This window comes from Haemaphysalis longicornis, unplaced genomic scaffold (genome assembly GCF_048455015.1).
Source record: "Haemaphysalis longicornis isolate Haplotype H1 unplaced genomic scaffold, Haemaphysalis longicornis Haplotype H1 scaffold_4, whole genome shotgun sequence".
Lineage (NCBI taxonomy): Eukaryota > Metazoa > Arthropoda > Arachnida > Ixodida > Ixodidae > Haemaphysalis > Haemaphysalis longicornis.
Window position 1 is genome coordinate 61,109,604 of NW_027526361.1, and position 26,251 is coordinate 61,135,854.

At 49.5% G+C, this 26,251-nt stretch overlaps 2 protein-coding genes across 2 annotated transcripts; both read right to left on the reverse strand.

Moving 5' to 3' along the window:
- Nucleotides 1-689: 689 nt before the first annotated feature.
- LOC144178821 (organic cation/carnitine transporter 2-like) lies at nt 690-21,618 on the reverse strand. Its single transcript, XM_077706949.1, has 9 exons — nt 21,448-21,618; nt 18,420-18,523; nt 17,828-17,982; nt 16,663-16,831; nt 15,039-15,165; nt 13,992-14,092; nt 13,342-13,556; nt 5,230-5,414; nt 690-3,573 (listed from the first exon to the last, which is right to left on the reverse strand). Exons 1-9 carry the CDS (start codon nt 21,601-21,603, stop codon nt 3,352-3,354), a joined length of 1,434 nt encoding a protein of 477 aa, XP_077563075.1. The 5' UTR covers nt 21,604-21,618; the 3' UTR covers nt 690-3,351.
- Nucleotides 21,619-22,865: 1,247 nt separating this feature from the next.
- LOC144179767 (solute carrier family 22 member 7-like) lies at nt 22,866-24,305 on the reverse strand. The gene is made up of 2 exons (XM_077708206.1): nt 24,230-24,305; nt 22,866-23,200 (listed from the first exon to the last, which is right to left on the reverse strand). Exon 2 carries the CDS (start codon nt 23,187-23,189, stop codon nt 22,866-22,868), a length of 324 nt encoding a protein of 107 aa, XP_077564332.1. The 5' UTR covers nt 23,190-23,200; nt 24,230-24,305.
- Nucleotides 24,306-26,251: the final 1,946 nt, after the last annotated feature.

A 26,251-nucleotide genomic window follows, 5' to 3' on the forward strand; every position in this document is an offset into this window, starting at 1 on the left:
CACCGCGGCGTAGGGAATTGGGTCACATAATCAAGTGCGGCATATGTTGGCGGAACTAGCGCACGAAATGTTTCTTTTATATTAGGGCTGAGGCCTTATATGTCTTAACTGAATGTGAGCTTGATGCCCATTAGAAGATGGATTAAGATAGATCAAGTGGATCTACATGAATTAAGATGGATTAAGGTTGGACTAAGGTGTAATAAAATGAATTAGGATAAGGGGGATTAAGATAGATTAAAGTGGGGTATGGTAGATTAAGAACGCAAAAAGCGTGGCTGCTATGTCGACGCGTGGACATGTATATAAAAAAACACCCGGCACAATAGTACGACAGGTTTTCGTCCTCAAGCCCGTAAGCAGGCTTTAGTTCCGAGAGAGAGAATTAATTTTATTGGAAGAAGCTGGTGATCCTAGGCGTCGGCCAAGAGCCCTTGCGCTCTAGCAGCCTCCACGGTCAGCTGGATGGCCCAGACTTAATCCGTTTGGTCGGAGCTTTGCAATTCCTCCGCCTCCCATTGCTCCGCCTGAGTGATTCTGCGAGCAGTAGCTGTGCGTAACCGGGCTTGGAGACGAATTCGTCTGTAGCAGTCGCCATACGGCAGACTGGATTAATATTGAGTGACGGGTGAGCGGGGGGAGGCGGGCCCATTCCAGACGGTAATTATTTGTAATGTCCCTGTACGACCATTGGAACGAAAAAGCTAATGCAGCATCGTGCGCGCACTCGGTAACGGCCAGGCCGGAATTTTTTTATTTCGGCGCCCAGATGTCGAAATAACCACTCGACGCCACATCGAGCCAGAATAGTAACACTAGTTTCGGTTAACCCCTGCGACGCCAGTTGGACCAATACCCACTGAGTTTTGTAGCTGTTGCTGCTGCTGCTGCTGTTTCAGACTTTCCACGGAAAACTTTACGTGCGTGCCAGTACAGCCACGAATGTCAGGGGCTAGTACAAATGTAATGTACTAAGTAACGTAAATTTTCCCGAATGAACTGCGATGTGATTGTGTGGCGAAAACAATTGATCTGCACCTACAAAAGGCATCAATTTTGGCCGTAATGGCTCCCGCGGAGCTGATTTAATTTAAACAAGCTTCTGTACGTATGCTTTCTATCATTTTTTTTGGTAGAAATCATTTCTGGTGTGAAACGACAGACGCATTCCAAGTTTCCTTGCACTCACCAAAATATTACTCTCAACAACAGTCAATGATGTGCAAGGCTTTTATTTCCGTGAAGTATTTCACGCAACGGCCAGGCACGTGCCTGGCAAAACGGCGTTCGTGGAGGGCTTCTGCAGATATCAGGGCTGATAAACATGGGACGGAGATCACAGAAGAAAAAAGGAGACGCTGCGATTTATGGATGATTGAAACATTGTCAACGCCCGTGCAGCTTATCTTCCAAGCATGTCAACACTGAAATATGTCATAGCATTTATTCCACTCTCACTGTGCAATTCCTTAGGCATCGCGTATGCGCTGAATTTACGACAAGCGTATGACACACCAACGAAACGAGATAAAAATCTAAATGTTCAAGTCACAGTTCAACTTGGGGTTCTTCGCACCGAAGCTGTACAGGTAAATTGACAGGCGCTTTGGAAGACAGTTGCGGAAAAATGAGGCACCTCTTGTGTTTTCTTTAGTGCGCTCCCGGTTCTCATGCACGTACGCCTTGATCAAACGTTTCTAGGCCACTTCAAAAGGTAAGAGCCAACAAGTAAGTCCATATACAAGCTCGCACCTCTCGGGGGAAACTAAGATATTTTTTTGTCAGAGAGCTGGCGAAAACACCTTCCCTCCTCCTGTTTTATTTAGTTCGGTCACACCTGAACGGTAAGCTTTTGCGTTGAATTCTACGTGTCCCAGAAACGTTGGTGACGCCTGAAAAAATTCAATAAAAAGACTGTAGATGTGTTTTTTAGTGACAGCGGTGACGCTTGAGTACTAACGTAATGGTTTCCTGTCGCCGAAAGCGGCCTGAGAGGTCGGGAACGTCGCACAGCGACTCGCCTGCCAGGTCAGCTGACTAGCACGTGATTGGGGCAAACAGGAAAGCCCTCGCTGGGTGTAACCGTGCGGCGCAGCCGCGCGGGCGTCTCACAGGCAAGGGGCTTTGTGTGTTTTGACCAAGGCGTCCAGTCTTGTTTTAGAAAACAGTGAAGAAGACAAACAGGTTCGTAACCCAATTGCCGCCTAAGAAGCAGTAAAGGCGCTGCCGTACGAGGCTGACACGTCGCTTGGCGGCGGAGGGAGCTGTAGCTGTTCGCAAAATACCGCGTAAGGTTGGCATTCATTTTTAAGGCGAAAGCATTAGATCTCTACGTTTCGTGGAACGCGGGAGGTACAATAATCGCTATCAGCTACACCGAATCGAACAGAAAATGGGAACGCGGGCTGAAGATCCCTCGCCGGGAAAAGGAAACAGCAGTGAAGGAGCAGGGTACGAGGAAAGCTCCGAAAAAAGGCCGGTGAAGCAGCGAGCACCCGAAAAGGGAAACAGTAGCGATAAAGGATGGTAGGCCGCTGCTCCGCTGCCGCCCGTGCAATGCGAGCCTCCTGGAGAAGACGAAGGTACTGACGGGGGCAAATAGATGGTATTCACTGAAAAGTTCAGCTGTCAATTTCTTCGCTTGGCAACACTGGAAACGGCCACGAACATGCCGCTGCTTGGGCCACTGCGGCCGCACGCCGCAGAAAAAAAAACACCGGCGTGCGTCCTGTGCTCCGTTTCAACCCTATTCTCAACGGTGGTGTCAACAGAGATGTTGGTAGTCGCACTCACATTGGAGTCGAGGCATTACATTGCGTTCGGTGGGGTAGAGTTTAGAACGTCCAACACAAATCATGTGCTTAGCACGGACAAGTACTGCCATCCCGCGGAGCCAGATGTAACCAGTGACGCGCACACACATGGTTGCCTGCATGCGGGCCTCACCAGTGAATACAACCTATTGGAGCCTCCTGGCGATGAAGGGCGAGCAGAAAGAGCGTCGGAGGGTGCTGTGCAGGTCAAGTGGTGACGGACGAGGTCGCAAAGTTCAAAGGAAAGTTGAACAGCGTATCAATAGAAGGTTCAAATACGTTCTCGCCTTCACATACTTAGGAAGTTCTAAGCATGCCCAGTATTTTTTCTGTTGCGCCTTCCTTACGCCGCAGCGGCCGTCACTCGACTTCATTCTCAGCAGAGCCCCGTGGAGGGTGATTCGAATCGTGTCATGGGTGCGACACCAAACAATCGATGTCCGAGTCCAGCTCGGCATGGCAAACCGTGGCAACGAATCAGCCTGTCGAGAAAACTTCACCCCGATGTCTTTGACCGCAGATGAAATACCGGACACTGCTAGAGCACGGAATGTGTTCGCGTCCTGGGATGAGGAAGTGGTACTGTAGGCGGTGGCTTCACACAGCAGCACGTGTTTTGTCCGTGCACGAACTCCTCGCCGTCTCTGAGTGTCTCCGGGAGTTCCTGGTGCAGCGTCTCCGGAAGCGGAAGTGTGAGCATGGCCAGCAGGAATGACATGGCTCCCATGACCACCAGCGGAATGGGCTGCCCGAACTGAGCCTGCGAGGGCACCGGGTGAAAATGTGTGCCCGTCAGCAGCGGATAAGTACGCATAGATGGCGCCTTTATCGCTCTCTTTTTATGATTACAGACATGGGCAGCCAGTGGCATACGCGGGATTCATTTAAGGGGAAGGGGAGCGGAAGAAATTCACAAGGAAAAAAAGTGAGAACATGATAGGCAGATAGAATGCTAAGAAACAAATTACCAAAATAAAGACTCGCAATGCAGCCGGCGCTGTCAAAATAACATTTCGGTAATTTTGACAATTTCTGTTTTCTTTTTCTGTAGAGCCATTCGAAATGGCTGGTCGTTCGCGCTAACGTATGCCTTGCTGCAAAAGATTACCAGTAGTTTTTCTTCAGGAACGGGCTAGGCCAGTGGCAGGCTACAATAGCAGGTAACTACTTCATTTTACGCTGAAGGTATGGCTCCACACGCGTGAAGGAGCAGAGTGCCTCGATACACGCACGCCTAGAACCCTTGGAAGGAGCGTCCTCAATCAACCGTACTCGCCCTTGCCGCTGAAGCTAAGTACAGTGCGGGCTTAACTCTAGCATTCGCGTTGAGGTCATGGCGGCGCGAGGTGAACCGAACCAGCGGGACCGAAAAACGGCTCATTGATATATCGGCCCCAAAGTGATATCGGCCCCAAAGTGATAAGTGAGGGCCACTCTGATATAAAAAAAGCATAGAGATTTACTCAATGTGCCCATTTGGAAAGCAGTGTACTTAAGTACAAACATCTTTATGGTTGGCCACACTATTAAAAATCGTGCACCCCTCCGTCTAACGACGACGATGGTTGAACGCGAAGCTTTCTCGTAATGGATTGTTTGGTTGTCGCCCGAGTTCGGACTTAGAACCGTAGACGGTTTGGGCTTTGACTCGTTGAGCTTTGACTTTGACTTGCATGCAGTTTGGTTTTTCAATGGCAGCGGCTTTGATGTTGACCCGTCGCCATTTGATTTCGCACAAAGAAAGCTACGAGTTCAACTGCCGCCGTCGTTAGACGGAGGGGTGCATGAATTTCCTAATATTGCACGTCCATGCAGCCCTATCCAAATCCAAGCTGCTTCGGCCGTGCCGGACTTGGCGCATTCGGATAGACGTCGGATTCAAAACGCGAGGGACCCAGGTTCGATTCCGACAACAGGGAGCGTTTTTTTTTTCTCTTTCACTTCACCCATGACCATCATCATCGTCAGAGGAAGTTGGCTTTCCTGCAGTGCATTTTCGACGTGACATACGACATCAGTGAAACATAGAAAGCTTCGCTTTAACAATTGTAGCCGGAAATGAGACCGAGGTATAAATCACAGAAGCACACGTCTACCGCACGGATGCGCGAAAAGATTCGGGCACAATTTTTGTCTCGACTACGAAATATCAGTGACAAAATCAAGGAGTCCTACCCCTCGGGCTAGCGGTGGCACTGAAATGCCATTTCAGGTAAATTACCTTCATCTGAATTGCATCTAGTTTAGCCATCACTGTTACAGCCCAACTTTTGTCATTTAATTTAGACCTGAATCTTTCTTCGCATCGTGCAGCGTTTAGAGCGTTTACATTTTCAGCTAAGTCATTTAGCTAAAGGGCAAGTAACATTGCAGAGTGACAGGCGCACCAGACAAACAGCGTGCACCACACCCTCACCAGCTGTGTGACCTGGGAGCTGAGGAACCTGCCGACGGAGCCGAACGCCTGCCGGATAGCCATGGCCTGCGACCTGACGACGGTCGGGTAGACCTCGGCTGCGTGCAGGTAGCCCACGTTGTACGACATGGTCAGGGCGAGCCTGGCAACCATGAAGACCGCCGTCATGCACAGGACGCCAGTGCCTGTAAGGGGAAGGCGATGCCGTTTCGAAAACACGTATTGAACGACAAACAGCGCGACCATAGCACACGATGTATTCAGAGGAAGGCACACAGGACCAGCTCTCATTTACACACAAAACACAAGTTAGCCTGAATGGGAGTTTCTTGGCTGGGATACGTCTTTTAAACTCCTCACGACAGGCGGCCTGCTCCCACGTGTGGTAGTATGATGGTGGAAAAACTGCCAGTTTACACCGGGGGCCACAAGCCGTCGTAAATAAGCGCATTTACCACGGTTGTACCTCTTCACAAAACGCAGTATCTGGCTGTGATTACTGCGTTTGTCCTAATGGGAGTATTAAAAACTCTCACGCCACCTCCATTTCCTTCTCCTCCTCCTTCACCCCTTCCTCCTCTACGCGTCCTTACAAAATGGCTGCCAGTTGGTGTCGTGTGTCGTGTGAGCTCCAGCGTCCCCGAACATTTATTGCCAGTGTGAACTTGCGGCCGGACGAACGGATGTGAAGTGCTTCCCAACAACCGAAGCTCGTTGCGAACATTGTGGAACCAGCCTGGACTGACGTGCGACGGACTGCAACGTCGCCTCCGAGTCACCGACCTTCGAGCCGACGGAATACGCCAGCGAGCCGACGCGAGGCCTAAATTCAGTGATCGCTGAGAGTGGCTCGTTAAAAACAACGCGGTTGTGCCTCTGCGAGGTGGTTGAAGGTAAGATTTTCACGTTTTTTATTGTACGCAACATTTTGGGAGACTTGTGCCCCTTCTAGCGTCAAATAAACTCAACGTGTTTCCCGCGCCACTGCACGGGCGATTCTCCGCCACTCGAGGTGAGCGTTGTGCTTGAAAGAAGGCACCATGCCCGGAACGTCATTGGGGAGGCCGAACGGTGTGAACGCAATGCGTATTTGCGCGGGTCTCGAGCAGAACACTCACTCATTCACCCTCGCAAGCAGAATGAAAACTGTCTGAACTCTGGACGGCTGTTAGGTGTTTTTGTTAGGCTGTGTCTGTGGCTTACTGGCAAGCGAGGGTGAAGTTGGCCGGTCAAACGTCGCAGGGCGGCCGCTTTTCCTGAGAAGTAGGTGTGGTGCCAGCCGCGCCTGCTACGAGGAGGGTGACTGCCGCGTGCCGCCGGCGATTAATTGCATTCACTGAAAAGGGAGAAGGTCGGGGCCCCGTGGGAGCTCTCCGTACGCTAGGCGCGTGTAACTATAACCAGCAAACGCCATTCGAGGGAGCATTCTGTAGAGTCGACAGACGACTGCTTATTTATTTTTTTTTTCTGAAGGGGGCCACGCGCAGGTGTCACACCGACCGAAATTTTTCCTTAACTTTCGGTGAGGGGAGAGAGGGGCAGGGCGGGGGGTAAAACCTGAAGCTCGTTCCCAGAACACTACACGCAAGGAAAAGAGGGAAAGGAAGCATTTTGAGAAGTTGGTCGCCACAAGGGTCGCGCACCTTTTTGAACAGCAGAACACTTCGTTTTGACGGACTAGTGAGCGCGCAGGTGTCTCGGACAGAAGTGCAATTTTGCGTAGCTTTAAACAAACATTCAGACATTACGGAAAGTTGGACACAAGAGTGACAAGTTCAGCGTCTTTACAGTGCCGTTTCTTTTTTTTTTTTCAGATCAGATGCCCAATATGCTTCTGTATTTGTTACCGCAGATTTAAAGCGTTTTGCTATCCCTCTAATGAATGTGCTGCTGTGGCTTCCAGGGGAACGTGCCAGGGGGTGCGGCAACATCAGCGTTTGGGAGGCAGGTGCAAGCAAACAGTGCACCGACGACATGCTGACCTCATTGTTTGCAAATGGCGTAATTTTTTTTTTGTTGAGGAGTGTTGTAGTAGATAAAGTTCTTACCAAGATACCTTGTGTTCTCGATGTAGGTGTTTTGTTGATTCAGTGTTTTTATTGTCTTATTAACGTGTTCACACGTATATCGCATTCATGTAATTTTTATGCAATAAATTGACTGTGCAGAAAACAAACTTTTCATGTTTCGCCATTCAACGTTTGAAGCGGAAAAAGACTAGAAATAACGTGATCCCCACGAAAAATAAAAATGCGGCCTGTGCCCTTATTAAGAACTCCCAAATACAGTAATAAATTCCACTGCACCGCATATATATGAAGGGCATAATAACACACAAAAAAAAAACCTCGAATGCGGGTCAACACTGCTCCCAATGCGCCCCCTGAAAACTCCCAGTTGGAGGAAACAATACACTCCCAATGGTACCCCTGGAAACTCCCATTGTAGTGGCAGTAAAATGAAACTCCCATATGCTACTGAAAAAACTGCCGAAATAATGGGAGTAATGCGAAACTCCCATTGGAAGGAGTTTTGAAAACTCCGAATTGGTACTGAGTTATGACACAAGCCATTTACTCCCATTCCGGCTTATTTGTGTTCTGTGTGTAGGACAGGGTAGACGACGTTGGGATTGTCCCTTGAAGAGGCGGCAGCGGGGAGTGAAATAACGGGATTCATGGTCAACTAACGCTTCACGCTTCATATGCTGGACCCATGTAGCACCTGTATCCAAAAACGTGAATGTTTGGTTGAATAGAGATGCTCGTGACCGCGCCAGTGATCCAAAATTATCAATAGCACTATCGATACTGGCGATAGTTGACTCTTGTTCGAATTATTGATAGTGAAAAAACTATCGGCAATACTATCCACAGTAGACTAATGCAGTGTTACCCATTGGTGACTTTCTCGAAATTACCATAATAATACTAGTGATTATTAAGAGGGCTAAGGTAGAAAATGTGAATTTTGTCAAGCTGCGAAAAAAGCACTGAACAGAAAAACTTCCGCAAAACAATCACTAAATAGCTGGATAAACGGTAAAATAAACGATCATAAAAAAAACAACGGTCGGTCAACATTCCGATGATGGACGATACGAATAATAAAAAACAACCACCTGTGAATCCTCGAATCCTTCTTGGCAAATTCTCGGAATCTGTTTACCCGCTTTTCAGACTACTTCCAAATTCTGAGCGTACACCTTCAGTGGACGCAGTGCGATTGATACACTGAAATGTTAGATGCGACGCATCTCATTCACCCGCCTTGTCGATGCATGCATGCATCCCTCCATCCATCAAGCGTCGTCGTTGTCCGCGCAAGCTGCGCATGCGCTCTCCGCCGCTCTCACCGCAGCGTTATCTGCGGGTTAGCGCTCGCTCCTCGCAATGCCAGCTGTGCGTCGGCGTGCGCTAGCGCTCGGTTAACGCATGCGCATGCGCTGCTCTCCCTCATTCCCCTCACCGTTATGCGGCGGTATACAACGCGGTACCTGCGCCGCTCCGCTCCGTCGTTTCAGCGCCGGTGCTCCGATGTCCAACGCTGCTTTGAATGGAGACCACGGAGCAAGATATAAAGAGGAGCGCCGACTGTGGCCCAGAAAAAATCTTTTGCTCGGGCCGATAATGTCCACGCGCCGCCGGCCGCCCAGCTTTCCCTTTGCTCTCTTCCTCCTTCGTTCGCCCTCTCGTCGCTGTGCCTCTGTACATGGCTCTTCCCTTCTTCGCTCTCCCCAGAGGCATCTTTTCTTGCGCAGCGACGTCTGTCTTATGCCTGTCCTACTATGCAGGAGGCGTGCGTGCACGCGCGGAATTTAAAAACCCGTGTGCGGCCGCAATAGACGGCGCAGATAATCGCACGCCGCCGCATACATGGCGCTTATTCCCGGAACGTTTAGTCTGACATTATGAATATTCACTAAAAATATTGTACTAACCCAGCACATGTAAGACGCAACTGAACGACGACGACTTCAGAAGCACCAAAGAATGAGCAAGAGTAATATGGAACGCCACAACATAGTCTAGCGTGATTCTGCTTACGACGAATCGATGCAGGGCAAAGGTTACCCTCTGTTGTTATCCCGCTCTCCGGCCGCGTGCTTAATTATTTATACTGCTTCTGCGCACGAACAACGCTTACGAGGGTCGCCCGGAGTCTCCATCGGCAAACGGCAATGATGCACATTTCTGTGCCAATGACTGAATTGGACGGCTGCCCTGTTGTATGAAGAGCACAAAAACACTGTCAGCTTGATAAGGAACCCAAGAGTATCAAACGCATACTTCATTTTAACTCATGCCGCAACTTACCGCCCGATGTTCACTGTCGCTCTACGGTGGTGTTATCTCGTCGATAACACCGTGGTCTCCAAATAAAATGCTGCGATTTGTATGGCTGCAATTTTTTGGCCTACCAGGGTTCCCGGCGTTTTTTTTTTTTTTTTTTCGTTAAGCGGCTAACCAGCAAAACAATCGGCTCGTTAAACATTTTCTTTCGGCGAGTTATCGCGAAATGAAGGCTTGTGAAAAGACCGCACTGTCAGGGACTTGATCTTGAGCAGATTGCTACGTCGCGGGCAGTCGCGAGTGATGTTATCGCATTTCTGTTCTTTTCTGATGAGCGTGTAAGTGCCGACCCGTGTTCTAGGCGCACCCTGTTTTGGACGCAAGTTGCAGAACTGCGAGAAAGCTGAGGGAACTTTTATAATCGCCAGTGATCAGAACCAGTTGCTCCTTTCGCCTTTTGTAAAACCTGTTAAAACACAGCCAAATTGGTATTCCGAAATTTACAAAACGGAGCCACATTTTCGGCAAGCACTGCGCAAAGGTAGTGTTTGTATAGCAGCCATATGTTTGTATGTGGTCTCTATATTTTGTTTTCCCGCCATGCAAACCAATCCTTAACGTATCTTTGCCGTACGGCCACTCAATTCCTTCGGGTCCGGGTTAGCCGGAAGGTGCTGTCGAACAAGTTAATCAACTGTGCGAAAGAGGCGCGCAATGAACGCGAAGCGGAGCCAAAGCAGGCCCAAAGCAGTCCGTGCCCAAAACTACCATCGCCGAAGCAGACGACAGAGCCGACGGAATGCGTTCCGCCAACTCGCCCGCCGGCGCACGGGGAACGCTGGCCGCTTAGCCGCCGCCGGCTAAGGTCCCTTTCGCTGCGCCATCTACATTGTGCTCCACGAGTTATGGACATTAAGAGCCCGCCGGAGAGAGCGAAGTCGGCGCTCCTGTTTATCTTGCTCCGTGATGGAGACTAACAAGCCTGCTATCGCGATGATCGGCGCAACCGCAACAAGCACCGGCCAGCCCGATAACAGAACTGCTAGCACCACCGACGATGAGGCTGCAAAGCGACGTGCACGGGATGCGGGAACCCCGTAGTAGACGGAAATGCATCGTACGCGTCCATGGCACGTTTCACGCGATCGGAGAATCAACCCAACGGAAACGCCGAGGGAAACCCACGATGCGTCGCCTCTACACAGGGTTGGGAGGTGGGCGTAATTTTTTTATATGAGTTACAAATGTACCATGCATCCACAAAACTGAAGTTTTGCCTTAAATATATATATATAGCTGTGATTCCAGCGGTATACTGATCGATTTCATTCCTGTACACGTAACATAAGGAAAACCAGAAATTACTGTGCGTATATCTTAGTGAAACACATACTGTCGGTCACCAAATAAATTGGAGCAAGGGAGCTGTGCGCGATAACTATCGGCGCGACGTCTTCCAGCCGAGCGCCTGCTGTCAAGATAGCTAAGGGTGCATGCGTGTTCCAGTCCATGGCAGTCAATGCATGTCAGTTTTCTCGATCTCGGCCGCAGCGTTTCGTTTCTCTTGAATGTGCACCCGGCGGCGCGGTGCGCGGTGCTTCGAGCGAACGGCACGATTTTTGGCAGTGGCCGGCGCGTGTGGCATGCATGCGCTTATGCGCGCAACGGCTCCGTACATCTTTGTGATATATTGTCGGGTGCTCCTTTTATTGCCATCTTCTTGGCTGCACAGAAAACTGGCGTTCAAGCAAGTCCGCGATAAAGATTCAACGCTCCCAAGTACTGCAACGTCACAACTACGACTATTCTGCCCTACGTCCTGAATGGCCCATTCGTGGACGGGTGTTTCCTTTTAGGTGCGGAGTACCTTAGGACCGCACAATTTCCGTCCGCGTCCGTGCGCATACATTTACAATCGCAAAAAATCACACAGGTACCGGCAGGATTCGAGCCTGTGTCTGGAAGACCAGACAGAGCTGGTGTCAATTGTCTTACCCATTGGGCTATGACCGTGAGTTAGTACCCGAGAGTCAAACGGCTTAAGGCCGACCTCCATGCAGCGAAGTTTCTCGGCGAACTTGGCGCGGCGGACGCCGTGGTTTGACGCGCCGCTCAGTTTTCGTCCACCCAACCTCCATGCAACGTGACACGGCGAACGCCGCCGACGGAAGACAGGACAGGAAGTACAACGAAGTACGAGGCTGTGATTGGCTGCGGCCTCAAAATGCAGTTTGCCGCTTCCGGTCGCGTACGTCGCCGCGCGTTCGACATCTAGCTCACGTAGATCGCCGGCGAACAGCCGTATTTTCGACGCCGGCGGCAGAGCGGCCGCCGCCGGGCGACGTTCGCCGCCTTTTCGCCGACATTTCGCTGCATGGAGGTCGGCCTTTACTCCCTCGCCTGTAACGGTGCCGAGTACCTAAGGACCTCCCAATGTCCGTCCGCGTCCATCCGTGGGCACACCACCATCAAGCGAAAATCAAGAAGTGAGCGCTCTCCAGGGGGACCACGCGTGGCTTCAGCGGCGGTTGCCTCCGTGCGGGGCAGACCTGAACCCCATCGACAATGTCTGGGGAATAATGAAGATGCACCTCACCAAAAGAAATGACTGGCAGCACGGCTGACGAACCCGCCGCGGTGGCTCAGTGGCTAAGGCATTGTGCTGCTGAGTCCGAGGACGCGGGTTCGATTCCCGGCCGCGGCGGCCGCTTTTCTGATGGAGGCGAAAAGCAAAAACGCCCGTGTGTTCGAGATTTCGGCGCACGTTAAAGATCCCCAGGTGGTCGAAATTAATCCGGCGCCCTCCACTACGGCGCGCCTCATCGCCTGCGTTGCGTCAGCGCGTTAAACCCTACAATCACGGCTGACGAGCTGTGGGATGCGATTGCAGAGGAATGGGAACACCTTCGCTCCGGTCCAGAAATTGTAAAGTCTTTTTAGAATAGCTCCTTCCAGGTATTCGCAAGGTAATAGACAATGACGGCAAGTTTGCACACATCTCATCAGCTTGTAGCCAACCATTCGCTGTATCGCCTATTTATGAAGCGAATAAACCATCCCAGTTGTTTAGTGCTTGATATAAACTGCATGTTCGTCACATAACAACCAGCACTGGTTCTTTATCACATACGTGCTTGAAGGCCAGTTTTCTGTAGTCAGTGAGATGACAAAGGAGTCCCCGACAACATATCGCAAAGATGAACGGCGCCGTTGCGCACGTAAGCGAATGCCACACGCTATATCGGCCGCCGCCAAAAACGTGCCGCTCATTCGGAGCACCGCGCATGGCGCCGCCGGGTGCCGCATTCAAGAGAAACGAAGCTCTATACGCCGAGATTGAGAAAACTGGCATGCACTGACTGGACTGGAACACGCATGCGCCCTCAGCTATCTCGAAAGCAGGCGCTCGGCCCGAAGGCGTTGCGCCGATAGTTTTCGCGCACCGCTCCCTTGGTCCGGTTTATTTTGTGACCGACAGCACATTGCTAAAGTGAAAAAAAAAAAAAAAGACGTTTATTCTCGCACACGAGCTCATATACACATGATCACTATTTCTTTAGTCCTAATATATCATTATTTTTCGTTTTCCCCGAAACGTGTAGAGTTCCTTTCGGTAAGCACCCATTTTCTGGCTAATCCCCCTAATTGGGTACAAGCCATGGTACCACCGCCACCAGTATTTCGTTTCTATCATTCGTCGCGAGTCCTTTCGCATTAACCTTTAAATGTTTTTCTGCTTATCAGATGCGTGTGCGTGTGCTGGGGGGGGGGGAGGAGGAGGAGGACACAGGAAAAGTACAACAGGACGTGTGATATATACCGGGGGGAACCGCCACAGCGCAGAAGTAGGCCGCAGCTGCAGCCGCGTAGGCGGTGACCATGCTAGGCCTGCGACCCCAGCGATCGGCCAGGGGCAGCGCCACACACGTTGCCAGCACGTCCACGACGTTCACGGCAGTGGTCATCACGAACGGGTCGTGGCTGGCATTGGCTGCGTACAGCTGGCCTGCCGTGTACACCAGGCACGCCAGGGTCCTGCAGGCGGACAAAAAAAGCGCATTCCCTGCTTATCCTTTCATTACTGGCATGTACGCTGTAAGACAGGTATAGCGAAAAAATCTAACGCCCCTATTTTTCGGTAACATGTTTTCTGAAGTCAAATGTGTGCGTGTGCGTGTACAGCCCGCATGTACTTGGTGAGGCGTATGGGGTTTTTCGCTACTGCGCGAAAAGCGAAAGGGCCGGGATGAAGACGAGATTTAAACTCGCGTTGACAACAAGTAAATTAAATTTATCCCCACCCAACCACTATACGACCCGCCGAAACGTGGTGTTCAATGAATCAGAGCGTAATGATGAGAGGATAAGATTACTTCCGTTAAATTCTAGCACAAATAAGCTGCACTGCCGAAGCATGATCACAGCATGCTCTCGTGCGTCTCCTCTGGCCCGCCTCTTCCTCGAACTCACCAGCAGGCTAGCGTGAGTATGAAGTTCTTTCGCAGATTGCTGCTTTTCAGCATGTCCATGGCCGAATGCTCGCCGTTGTCCGATTGGCCAGGCTTTGAGAACTAAGCGAAGACAGAAAAAGAAGAACGGAACGATTGGCTCAAAGGGAGCCCGCGGTGGTGCCAATGAACACTTTCCCTGCCTAGAGCTCTTGTCCTTTCACTAACTCTTTTCACTACTTTCTGGAAGCACTTCCAAAGTTGTGCTTCTCGCCAGCAGAGAACAGCTCTCCCATATTTGCTCACCGCAACATATCTCTCTTGTGGTCTCTTCTTTGCTTCCGTTTCATTTTTATTTGAAGTGGCTATCGGGTGCGTTTGTTGCTGCACCTGAAAGGAAACCGGCCAATAGCCGCGACGCTGCTGGCGTGACGTCATTCCAGCGCCCCAACAATGCTCAGACTTTGAAAACACACAACAAAGGTAGAGAAAACCTTTGAGTGAGTCTACAAATTGTCTTTTGTGCGCAGAGCAGTAATATTTGGTTGTGGTATTTCATGGCCGCCAAATCTAAGGACTCGACGTGTTTATTAACTACATTTTAAATGCATTCTAGATGTTCAAACAGTAAAAAGAGGGGTTGCACAAGCAATTAAATCATTCTATTAGTTGAGAGACAGGCAGTGACTTATAATGTATATATTATAGCCAGTCCTAGGTTATTTTTTCCATATATACCTGAGACCAGATCAGAGACTAACGTGCACCTGTCAGCTCCATGCCGTTTTCGTTAAATGTTGAATAGCGAAGATCAATGGCGAAGACCCGATCAGAGACTAACGTGCAACGTCAGCTCAATGCCGTTTTCGTTAAATGTTGAATACCGAAGAGCAATGGCGCAAGGTGTGCTTGGAACGAACCACTTCTTGTTTGCTCGCCTCCTTGCTTCCAGCCTTATTGTTCAATCGGGAGATGCGTAGCTTCTGCTTTCCACGGCCAGTTTCCGCCGTCCGTGTCAACGGAAGAAAGTGCGTATGAGCAGGCGTCTCAGGGGCAGCGTGCTGCTTACCTGACATTTATCCAGGAATTCCTCGGAGAGATCCTTGCCGTTCATTTTGGCCACGAAGCGGAGGATCTTCTTGGCGCGCTCCGTTTTCCCTCTTGTCACAAGCCAGCGCAGTGATTCGGGCACGAACCTGCAGAGGGCGCGCGCAACCATTGAACCAAGTACGAACATCGCATTGGTCAGTATCGTCGGGGCGACGGCCGCTTTTGAGCATGCAGGTAGTTCACGCCGAATTGATAAAGTAATCTGAAGAGGCGCGGCAGCATCGTGCGAAGGAGCATCTGGAGCAGGTAGATAACGTTAGCAAGTGATCGGGTGCGTCGGGTCATGCTACAAGCATTTAAAGCGAAGCTTTATTATCCTCACTGATGCCGTTGTTCGCCAATACGCGCTGCAGGAAAGCGAACTTTCTTTGACGATGATGATGATGACTGCAGCGAAAGAGAGAAACTCTTCCTGTGGCCGGAATCGAACCTGGGTCCCTCGCGTTGTGAGGCCGGCGTCTATCCGATTGCTCCATTTCCACTTGGTCGAAGCGAACGCCAAGCAGCAGGTACCCACTCGCGCAGTACACCCCAAACCCAAATGTTAGGCCTACCCGAGAGTCGCTGCACGGGTATTTCAGAAAAGTGGTGCGTACCTCCAGAGTAGCACATACTCGCGGTGTCAGATTGGCCAACCAAAGAATGCATCACGAGAAAGCTTCGCGTTCAACCATCTTCGTCGTTAGACGGAGCGCTGCATGCTTTTAGGGGCGAAGCTTGTCCGGCGTCCGTGCTCACGGCACAGCACCGTGTAAATCTTGTAATTCACGCATCTCCACGAAGTGAATCATGACGAATGGGTGAAGCACTGGGGATCGTTCTTACCGTAAATCACCCGTGAGAGTGCTTACTGCTGCTAAAACGATTTCCAATCCAATCCAATCCAATACAATTCAATTTAATCCAATCCAATCCATTTCAGTCCAATACAATTCAATTTTATATAACTTTCCATGGCTGTGCTCTTTTTAATGCATAAGCGGGGAGTCTCAACTATAGGCGTCCACAGGAGCGGGCGGAGCCTCTGGAACAGCGCATGCGAAGTGGTGGGCGTGACGAAAGCGGCCGTACACAGGAGCACGGCCCTCGGGGCGAGTGCGCGAAAGGATGGCGTCGCGTGGGAGACAAAACATCAATAAAACGACTCTAGCTCGCGCTATCGGCATTACAGTCTATTGTTCTTATTGCAGGTGACGTCGCGAGTATTCATACGCGATGCTTATCATATCATAGACAACCAGGAGTGTGACTGGAGCGTTGAAAGAAAAGCGTCAGTTCTTTAAAGCAAACAAAGGTGCCCCAGCATAAACAAGCCAGGCAGCACCAAACACGAGTTTACGCACCCATAAAGGAATCTGCAGCAGGCAACTCCAACGTATTTTCGTTTGTGTGCCCGCATTGCAGCGCGGTGTGGCCACAATCAACCGAGGATCCTTGGAGAAACCCAGACCCATACGCATTCGATTAAACACACCATATGTGTGCATACAGTTAAGGCCACTAATTGGGTGCTTATGCACGTATTCTTTCAGTCTGTCGCTGCATCTCAGTATATACAGTTAGGGGATGAGGAGAAGACTCACAGGCAGAAGACGGGTGCGAGGAGGGCCGGCAAGGCGGAGACGAGCGTGAGCGCCCTCCAGTGGAAGAGCGCGCTGGCGATCCAAGGGAAGGCGGCGCCCACCAGCGGGTAGGAGAACTGGAAGCCGCTCAGCACCATCATTCTGCGCTCGGGGGCCACGTACTCCACCACTGCGCGCGCACACAACGCCATTGAGGGGCCAGCCGAGAGAGGAAATAATTCGCTATACCTCCCGGGAACGATATCCTCACTTAAGGCCCGCGCACACGGTGTAATAGTCCAGGACAACAGGAATTAACTAAGCAAAAATAAAACATTTTTTTATTCCGCGTTGTATTAGCCTGCTTCGCTACAGACGATACGTTTATAACTTGGGAACGTATCTGCTTGCTTTGTTGCAAATGACGTCGAAAAACGAGGCGCGTTTCTGCCCCTTCCCCCTGTCTTCTAACTCCCTTCCTACCTCCCTTCCTCTCCTTCCCGTTCTCTCTCTTCCCACCTGCCTCTCACTTTCTACACCTGTTCCATCCCTCCCCCTCCTTTCTCATATTAGTCGCCTCCCGTTTCTCCCAATGCCCTTCCTTCCCCCACCCCTTCCCCCGCGCCCAGCCGCTCCCGTCCCTTCACAAAAAAAAACGGTTCATAATATAGACAGTCAAATTACGAATACTTTTTCACCACTAGGACAGCTCTGCGCACGTCTGTGTGCACCTAAGCCATAGCTTACCTTTGCACAAATTTTACGTCCTTGAACTCCCTCTACCTTGCTAGGCACAGTTATCACCACAGGAAACAATTTATGGAAAGGTTGTCTGATAACCCTTCTCCACCCCCCCCCCCCCCCCCCCCCACTTCCCTGCCCATATATTCTTCCAACCTCCCATCCAAGGCATAGGTACGGGCTAAGCTGATATTTGTATCTGTGTGTTTAAACTTATTTTCCAGTTTCTCATCCAGCTTTGTTCCAACATCCTTGTTGAAATTTTCTTGCATCATTGCAGTTTTTGTGAAGAACGAAGGATGGGGCCGCAATGTAAGACAGCTGTTAACAGTACTAAAGGTAAGGGAGAGTAAAATGTGTCGTTCACCCACCAGCAGGAAGAGTGGACTTTAAAAGCGTCTGAGTGTCCCGTCCCCCCACAGAAACGAGGCGCTCTCCTCCTCACCGAGCACGAATGGCGTGATACTCAGGGCGAGCATGACGAGCCCCAGGCAGACCCGGCTCACGAGGAAGTGCACGAAGCCCGCCGTGAAGAAGGCGTACAGGCCGGCCACGCCGCACAGCGCGTTCACGCCCACGATCACCGGAACACGGCCCACCCTGGACGAGAGGAAAATGAAGGAGGGAGGGGGAGAAAAAAAAGGGGGTCTGTAGCCGCATGGTGTGGAGTTGTAGAAGACACGAATGTCAGCCCAAGGGGCCCCAAACAAACTCAAGTCAGCAACATCAAGCAGGCTTTACGATATGAAGTATAAATTCTATGCTTCGCGGCTCTCTGCTCGCCTGTGCACGTGAGCGTTAATATACGCAAGGGATGTTAACGCGCGCACACGTTATACTGCTTTATGGATACCCCCATGACAGGCGCTTATGCGGTATTTCCGCATTACTCCGCATTTTCTACCAGCATAAAGGCAACAATAAATCCGCCGGGGCAGGGACGCGTAGACCACAAATGTTTTTTTTTTTTTTTTTAATGTCACAGTAATGCTTGCAGCAGCGTACTTAACCTCGTCGGCATGCCGTCTCGCTCTCACCTGTCAGTCAGATGTCCGCACACAAGTACGCCGATGACCGTGCACACCCAGAACGTTGTGTCGGACACGTATGCCTTCCAGCGGTTCTCGCAGACCCAGTCCAACTGTTGTCGTGGTGGTTGCATGCCGGCACGACCAGTGTCATGCACAGCAAGAAAGAACGCCCATACTAAGCTGTAAGAACGAGGGCCTTTTTCCTACCCGCCTTGACGCCAAAGGTAGCGTAAGGGGGTTTCCAGTTAGTCGACTGCTCGTGACAGGCTGTAGACGTTCGAGTCACGGCCCGAGGTTAAAAAGAAGGTCTCTTTGCCTCGTGTTGTCAAAGCGGCGCTGGCTTCCACCCTCAAGCGTCAGCTAAAGTTGTGCTAAATATAAGTACCGCAGAAGGTGGCAAAGGAGAAAGTCGCCCAGGTAGTTGAATTGGTAAGGCATGCAACATGTAATCGCAAAGCGCGGGTTCGGCCCCCCTCTGGACACGTGTTTTTCTGTGCACCTTCTTTCCTAAGATTACAAAATGTTAACTATACCCCTCTGCTTTCTTTAACATTCTAGACTGCTGTCTTTCCTTTGTATATCTTGGACGAGCCCCTTATTCTTAACCTTATGTCAATAACGGAAGCGAGCAAGCAAACAAACAAGTCGGCATTCATAGCACGCGGCACACGGGCCATATGCAGTTTTGTCAATCCCTAAAGTGGTCATGTGACACTTGGGCATGGGACCGAAGCACATGATCCTTCAGATACCCAGATAGATCTACAAAGGGATGGCACGGGCCATTTCCCATGTTAGGAAAATTTCAGTTTTTTTTTTTTGCGGGGGGGGGGGGGGGGGGGGCGATCTCTTCCCTCATGAAGTTCGATAACATCTGACCCCGTCAACATTTTTTTCAGGCTCATGTACAAATCGCTCATTACCTGTAAGACTGGCAAAGTTCTAGATTCGGTGTTTGCATTTAAGAACTGCATGCTCATATAAAAGTGTATGAACTAATGTTAGGATTATTGTAATTGACGCCCCAGAGAGGGTAACAAGGGTCAAAGGTTCTACAAATCTGCCAATATCCTTAAAGCCCAAAAAGTTACAAACATCATGATCTTTAGACATTTTACCCTAAGCTAGATTACGGGTTTCGCATACTCATGCGAAAGCCGGAATCTCTCGCCCTATATTGAGTACACGCTAATGTTCTGTCCTCCACGCATACAAGGTTTCTATGAAAACATTTTCGCGGGGCGTGAAAATCGATGAACATTGTTATCCCAAATCCCAGAATATCTCTTAGGCCCGCGAAGCTCTGTAATTGGCTTTTGGATCCATAATGCTACTCCCTCAAGTTCACCCGATCAACGCCATTGTTATACACGAATTTACTTGGGTCTACCTCTCACAAGACCACGCTCTACGCAACCTAGCTACCGGGGGAGCTGTGCCATGCTTCGCGGTGGGCTTAGGGGCTGTTTCGCTGCCTCTGATGCCGCCGACGGTGGCTTTATCGCTCAATGGACCATTTACTATTGCTTTCGCACTAAACAGCCGGCTGCGGGTTGCACTAGCTGCTGAACACAAAGAGGGAGGGAGGGAGAGCGTGGTGTACAAGGCGGCTTTACAACACCATGACTCCATGGCATCGCATCTATTTATTACTAATGTTTTTTTTTTTTTTTGACGTGCTAACCCGTGGTGGTAATCGTTTTGTTGCACTAAGCTAACTAGCGAGCACACATGCTTTTGCCACGTTTACTTTTCGAAGATAAAAATTTTGAAAGTGAGAAGGGTGCTGTAAAAAAACTATTACGCAGTTGTTTTTGTTTGTTTGTTTTAGTCTGTTTGACTTTGTTCGTTTCTGCCTTTGTTTGTTTGTTTGTTTGTTTGTTTGTTTGTTTGTTTGTTTGTTTGTTTGTTTGTTTGTTTGTTTGTTTGTTTGTTTGTTTGTTTGTTTGTTTGTTTGTTTGTTTGTTTGTTCCAGTTGTTCTCAACCATTTGGGGCGCGGGGACTATTTTGGGCTGGCAACAGTGACGGACGACCCCACGATTACCTATATTAACACGTTAATAATTATGCATGCGGCTAAAGTCGCCCACACATATTCAATGTCCGCTTTTTGAGGCTAACTTTTATGCTGATTCATGCATGTCATATTGTCAAGCAATTTGCTCTTGCAGCTTAAAGTTGCTCAATCGTTAATATTCTGCCTTCTATGCGTCTAGCTTTCTTGCATAGCTGGAGTGTTGTGCAAAAAGCACACATTAAAAGATGTGCTTCGTGGGGAAATAATAAACGTAATGTCATGCAGCGAAGCCACATTTTTGCATTGGCAAAAAGGAGAAATAAATGGGAGGATAGAGAGAGAGAATGTGAGAAAAGGCTTCGCGGGCCCATAAAATGCATTCGCAGACCCCCGTCTGAAAACCACTGCTTTAAGCTGACTCAACGTTTTTTTATTATTATTATTTGCGTGCGTAGACTGAAAAAAGCTCTGCCTCCTCAGTTCGGCACACCTTCTACATTTGACCACCTGTTAGCCTCTGGTGCTTCATAATTTCATTCAATATGGCGTGTAATGCCCCTAAAAAATGTATTTCCGGCAATGCATATCTGTTTAGATGTAAAGCCGATTTTATGGAGAACGGTGTAAGTTTTGTCTTTGTAACCTGGCTTACCCTCTTCATGAGTTGCACGGTGAAGCTACTTGAGAAAAAAAGGAGGCAGCTGGCGTGAACACGGTGGAAGAAGACCACCGACGACGATCGGGCGGGGGACGCCAAACGTAAGCGCGATGCCCTCCGGGGCCCCGAATACCGCGAGCCCGAAAACGCAAGACGTCGCCGTGGCTGCAATCCCGCCCAACGCTTCCTAGGGGCGACGGCGCGGTTTGAGGGGGAGTTTTTGTCCTACCAATGACCCACAAACAGCTGCACTGGTCACACACCTTGGGAGGGTGGAACGGCGCTGAATTTTCTTTCAGGCTTACCGGGGACCAGGGAACCGCATTAGAAAAAAAAAAAAGAGAATAATGGTAGTAACCTCTGACACGACGGTCGGGTAGATGAAGGAGTAGTCGTAATCCCACCCATAGAGGCACTCGGTAGTGCGAAGACCAACAGCGTCGCCTTGAGCCGTATCCGGCAGGGAATTGTTGGTTCCACTATTCAACAGCCTGCAACGATAAAGAAACGGCATTGGATGTTACATTACAACCAAGGCAGCGCTCTTTACTGCCACTTGTTACAATATTAAATGCGGTACAAATGTCGCTATTTGCTGCAATCTCGCGTGCTAACCCGTTTTTCTCTGAAGAAACGATGGCGCGGTGAAAGTGACCATAATTCCATCGTCAAATCACATCAATGCTATGGACACAGGGTAGAAGGCCGTGACGGTAATTCCGATGCTAACTGTCATCGTTCCTGTTCGCCTTTCGACGATAATCGCAACCCCTCAAGAGGAACAATACCGTGTCAACCCTCTTTTCACTGAAAGTTAGCAACGCAGAGGATGAATGATTTTATTTCTATTCGGATTAAGTGAGTGTCTTTTTCCTATATCGCCTACATGGACGGCAGACAGTAGATCCAGCTTTTCTCTCCCTTAGAGCATGTTAGTGACGCCGATGCCTACTTTTCCCTTTTATTTGTTTGGACGATATCGGTGGTCTCAGGGTCGCATTTAACTAAGCTATAGCGTGTCTGAACAATTGGTAAAATCAAACATTATACATGGGCTCTAAGGTCAGCGCATATGTCGTAATTATAGGCTCGTAACGTGCTGTATTCTTTTTTTTATATAAATTAATAGGTTGTTTTCGCGGAGAGGCGGTTTTGAAAAAGGTTAAATGGGCCTGTGAAACCATATATACTTTCCACACTGTTTACGTTCAGACACATGCACGGCTTATCTGCGTTGGTATACAAGCAGGCAAGGTCTGAGCCTTGGACTCGTCCGAGGTTCGGAGCACGCTCAGAAGTACGTGAGCATATCTTCACGTTTATCCACCTTGCAGCATTCCGTCGAGCGAACAGAGGTGCTGTCGTATGGAAGTACGTTCCTCGCAGCCTCTGCTGTTTCCCGTGGCATAAATACACAGGATAAAAACATACGCTATAATTTTTTTACTTTAGTTTTAGTTTTGTACTTTTTTTAAAACATACGCTATAAGTTTTTTACTTTAGTTTTAGTTTTGCACTTTTTTACTTTCACGCAGTGACGTGTGCATACTAGTACCGCTACTTCTTTCCCCTCCGGCTTGGGCTTTGTAATGCCTGCTAAATTTAATAAATAAATAAATAAATAAATAAATAAATAAATAAATAAATAAATAAATAAATAAATTTCAGCGATGCAAACGTGAAAGCTGCGTTACTTCCTGCAACGCCTACCAGCCCAGTCGTCTTTTTTACGCTTCAACCGCCATGTTTCACGATGCACGAAGTGCGCGCAGTTCGTCAAAAATAGCGTCTGAAAATCGTTTCCTGCCTGTTGAGCGTGTCGTTGTAGTTAAACATGCGGCACCGCGAGAGGCTCCCGTCTGCCTCGCGAGGCAGCGCCGCCTGGAGGAGCATCTCGCGGGACGCGTTGTGGCCTCCCAGCCAGGGCGAGTAGAGTTCTTCGGGCAGTCGGCAGTGGTGCGGAGGTACCAGCAGGCTGAACATGTGCGCGAAGAGCGGCATCACGCGCACCGGCGCCACCAGCACGCACAGGTAGACGATGAGCAGGTACTGGAACGGACCGAAGTCGCCGGCCGCCCGGAGCGCCTCCTCGGGAAGCATGACGTGGCCGCCTGCGCGCATGAGTGGATTTTTCGCGCTTCCTGCTGACGAGCGCAGCTGGTGGAAAATTCGCTGAAAATTAAAGCTGGTCCGCTAACCGAGCAAGTTTGTAAAGAATAAACAATTGGTCAACGTAGTTACTGGACTCGGCAGAAGGCAGATGTTGGAGAGCTATACCGAACTCAAAGAGCTGATCACGGTACGGTACCAGGTAGTCGACCGGCGCCCGCGTGCATGCCCAAAAACGCTAACTGGTTCTGCGCATGCGCAGTAGCACCGATCGTACACCCGGAGTGGTTTTCTGATCTGCTGAAACTATCCATTATTGAGTCAGCATCATTCGTTAACTTCACAATGCATATGCATGACGACAGCCTGACCTATGACCGATCTTAGCAGCCAAAAGGTGGCTGCTGGGTGTATAAAGTTAACCATTTACCTTGTCGCTCGATCAAATTTATTTCACGACTAGAAGCCATGCGATTAGGAAACAACACAATGTATTACTGAATTTATTGGCTAAGCAAATTTAGTTTACATGCCTGCAAAAAAAAAAGAAAACATTAAACCGTTGTTTAGAGCGTAACAGGCTAAAGTAGCTCGCCTACATCACCTAAAGTATAACCAGAGTCATTCAATGGTATAACTAACTAGAATGGCTATATTAATTCATTCGTTGTCGGACTAAGCTCACTGACTCTACTAAATGAATAAATTGATCCATACGGCAATGTAATTTCGATCCATGGCTGCGCCGACTATAACACTATATAGTTTACCTACACGCCGGACAAGCTTACAAGATGTTAAAACGGCAATTACTGATGCTTTATAAGGCTGCTGTACTTTACACACTCTGTCAAAGGTTACGCGAGACCCCTTCGGAGCACTCTGCAAAATCCCTTAAAGTGCAACACGACAGCGGAACACAAATTATCCCTCAAACTCTTTCCGCACGAGAAGTCATCTAGGATTCAAATCTGATGCATGGAGGTGGGATTCATTACCCAATATTAACGTTTTTGTTAAGAGAACCTAACCTTTAAAAGGTGCAGCTGTTCTTGCAGAAGACACAAATGCAAACAGCTTCAGCCGCTGACAGAACACAGGTATATTATGTGGCCCGAACCGCTTCCCGCCGTACTTTTATATAAGGGCGCCTTTATGCGGCTGCCACGCGACGCCAAATCTGGGCAGTGTGTACGCAGAGGCTGCGGCACGTGCGACCTTGTCTGGAAAGCAATGAAAACACACGCCCGACGAAAGGAGCTGGCATTTATTGGCGGGGAAAGGGTTCGCTTACGCGGAACTCCTTATGAAAGAGAGAGGTCCTTGCCCGCTAAGTTACCGCGCATACATGCGTCTGAAAGTCGTTTTGAATCTGCGGTGTTTACACTCCATTTTGGTAAAGTGGTTTGTGTTGAAGATGAAAGTTACAAGGGCAAAGCGAATACAATTGTCATTGGCTTTTAACAGCAGGGCTGTTTAAGCCGTCACGCATTGGTACAGCGGAGACATGAAAGCCCGAGCGCACGTGTGCGCCTGCTTCGCGACCACCGTCCGGCGTCGCCCAGGCTTGCGCATGGGCTTACGCCGCATGAGGAGCTCCGGCCGCCACAGTTCCGCCGCGCCGAAGACGATGACGACGGATATGTCAAGCCACCGGACCAGCTGACGAAGAAGCGAAGGTCTGCCGAGACGAGGACGGGCTACAAGAGGACCTGTTCTACGCGACTGTGCCGTCGGAAGATGACGACGAAAGGGATGACGACGATTGCTACTGAATAAAAAACACTGTACATACTTACATAACCTTTGCTTTACTGTGCCATCCAAAATGGCTTTGCACTGCTAGGAGCCGACTGCTCCCTCTCTCCTAAGTTCCGCTGTCAGTGTCTTGCACCACTAGTGCAAGCTGCACCATTTTTTTTGTTTTTCTTTTTGATTTTTTGGAGCTGTTAATTGTCGCTCTAGAAACGCGATAAACACAACGGCACAGAAGAAGCATGACGGGGCAATCGCTTGTCGTGTCGTTGTGTTTATCGCGCTCAAATTTTTAGAACAAGTATATTAACCAATCTTCACAACAAAAAGTTATATTGTAAATGGACATTGTGGGGCCATTATTCACGTCCAATTCCCATCAACAAATCAAGATTTACTGCAAAGCCAACTTCGCGCATGCCTTGGGGCGAAGTCTACCTCATAGCGGATGTTGACCCGTCATGTGAACCCTCTGACTTTCTCAGATGTGTGAGTTACAGCGTATACTCAAATAAAGGCCGCCACAAGGACATGTCAAATTCACTGGATCGAAAAATTTCCGTTACGAACGAAGCAACTTAACAGATCTCGAACGACAGGGTCGCCACAACTGGAAGTATACGTCACCACTGACACAAACTAGAGTGACGCCCCTTAAGGCAATGACGTCATTGATGCATAAATTCCCATTGCGGTGTCGCTTCCTCTTGTGTTGACGTCCTCATCACCCTTTAAGCCAGTACAGTGAGTTAGCAGTGCGCTGCCATAGTGTCATTGATGCATGTGATCAAATAACCCGCGTATGCCTGTCCTCGAGCTAGTAACCGAGATGACCCTCTCCATCCCGTAACCCTAGGGAGAGAGTGAAAAAGACTTTATTAAGCAATAATCTAAAAATGGTTCCGCAGTCCAGGAGCCCGTTTGCTGCCCGGACTACCATAATCCTGGTTACAAGCAGGAGCTTCCGGGTCCGTGGTGCACCTGATGTGGGATTTACCCACCGTCTCGAGGCCACCGACCACTGGCTCAAAAATTTCCGTCATGCACTCGAGAAGTTCGCTTCTCGACGCTCCACTGCAATGCTCCTTTAGTAGTGAGGGGGGCTTTTGGTCATACCTATAAAGGCATAAAGCTTATAGTAGGCGCATTAATTTGCTCGGCTTACTTCCTCCCATGACGCTGTCTGAAAGAATATTTTAAGTCTACGCCGCATGCAGCTTACAGCATCCGTCCAGCCACCCATCTTTGTTTTAATGCTTGTTGCAGCCACCGTCTCATACAACCTAAAGGCTCAAGTA

Coding starts and splice junctions, on each gene's coding strand:
- LOC144179767 (XM_077708206.1), bottom strand. CDS start 23,189: ATGCTTCCCGAGGAGGCGCTCCGGGCGGCCGGCGACTTCGGTCCGTTC.
- LOC144178821 (XM_077706949.1), bottom strand. CDS start 21,603: ATGCCGTTTCTTTATCGTTGCAGGCTGTTGAATAGTGGAACCAACAAT. Junction 16,832..17,827: donor TATCACGCCATTCGTGCTCG/GTGAGGAGGAGA, acceptor GTGCGCGCGCAG/TGGTGGAGTACGTGGCCCCC. Junction 15,166..16,662: donor CTCGCACCCGTCTTCTGCCT/GTGAGTCTTCTC, acceptor CGCCCTCTGCAG/GTTCGTGCCCGAATCACTGC.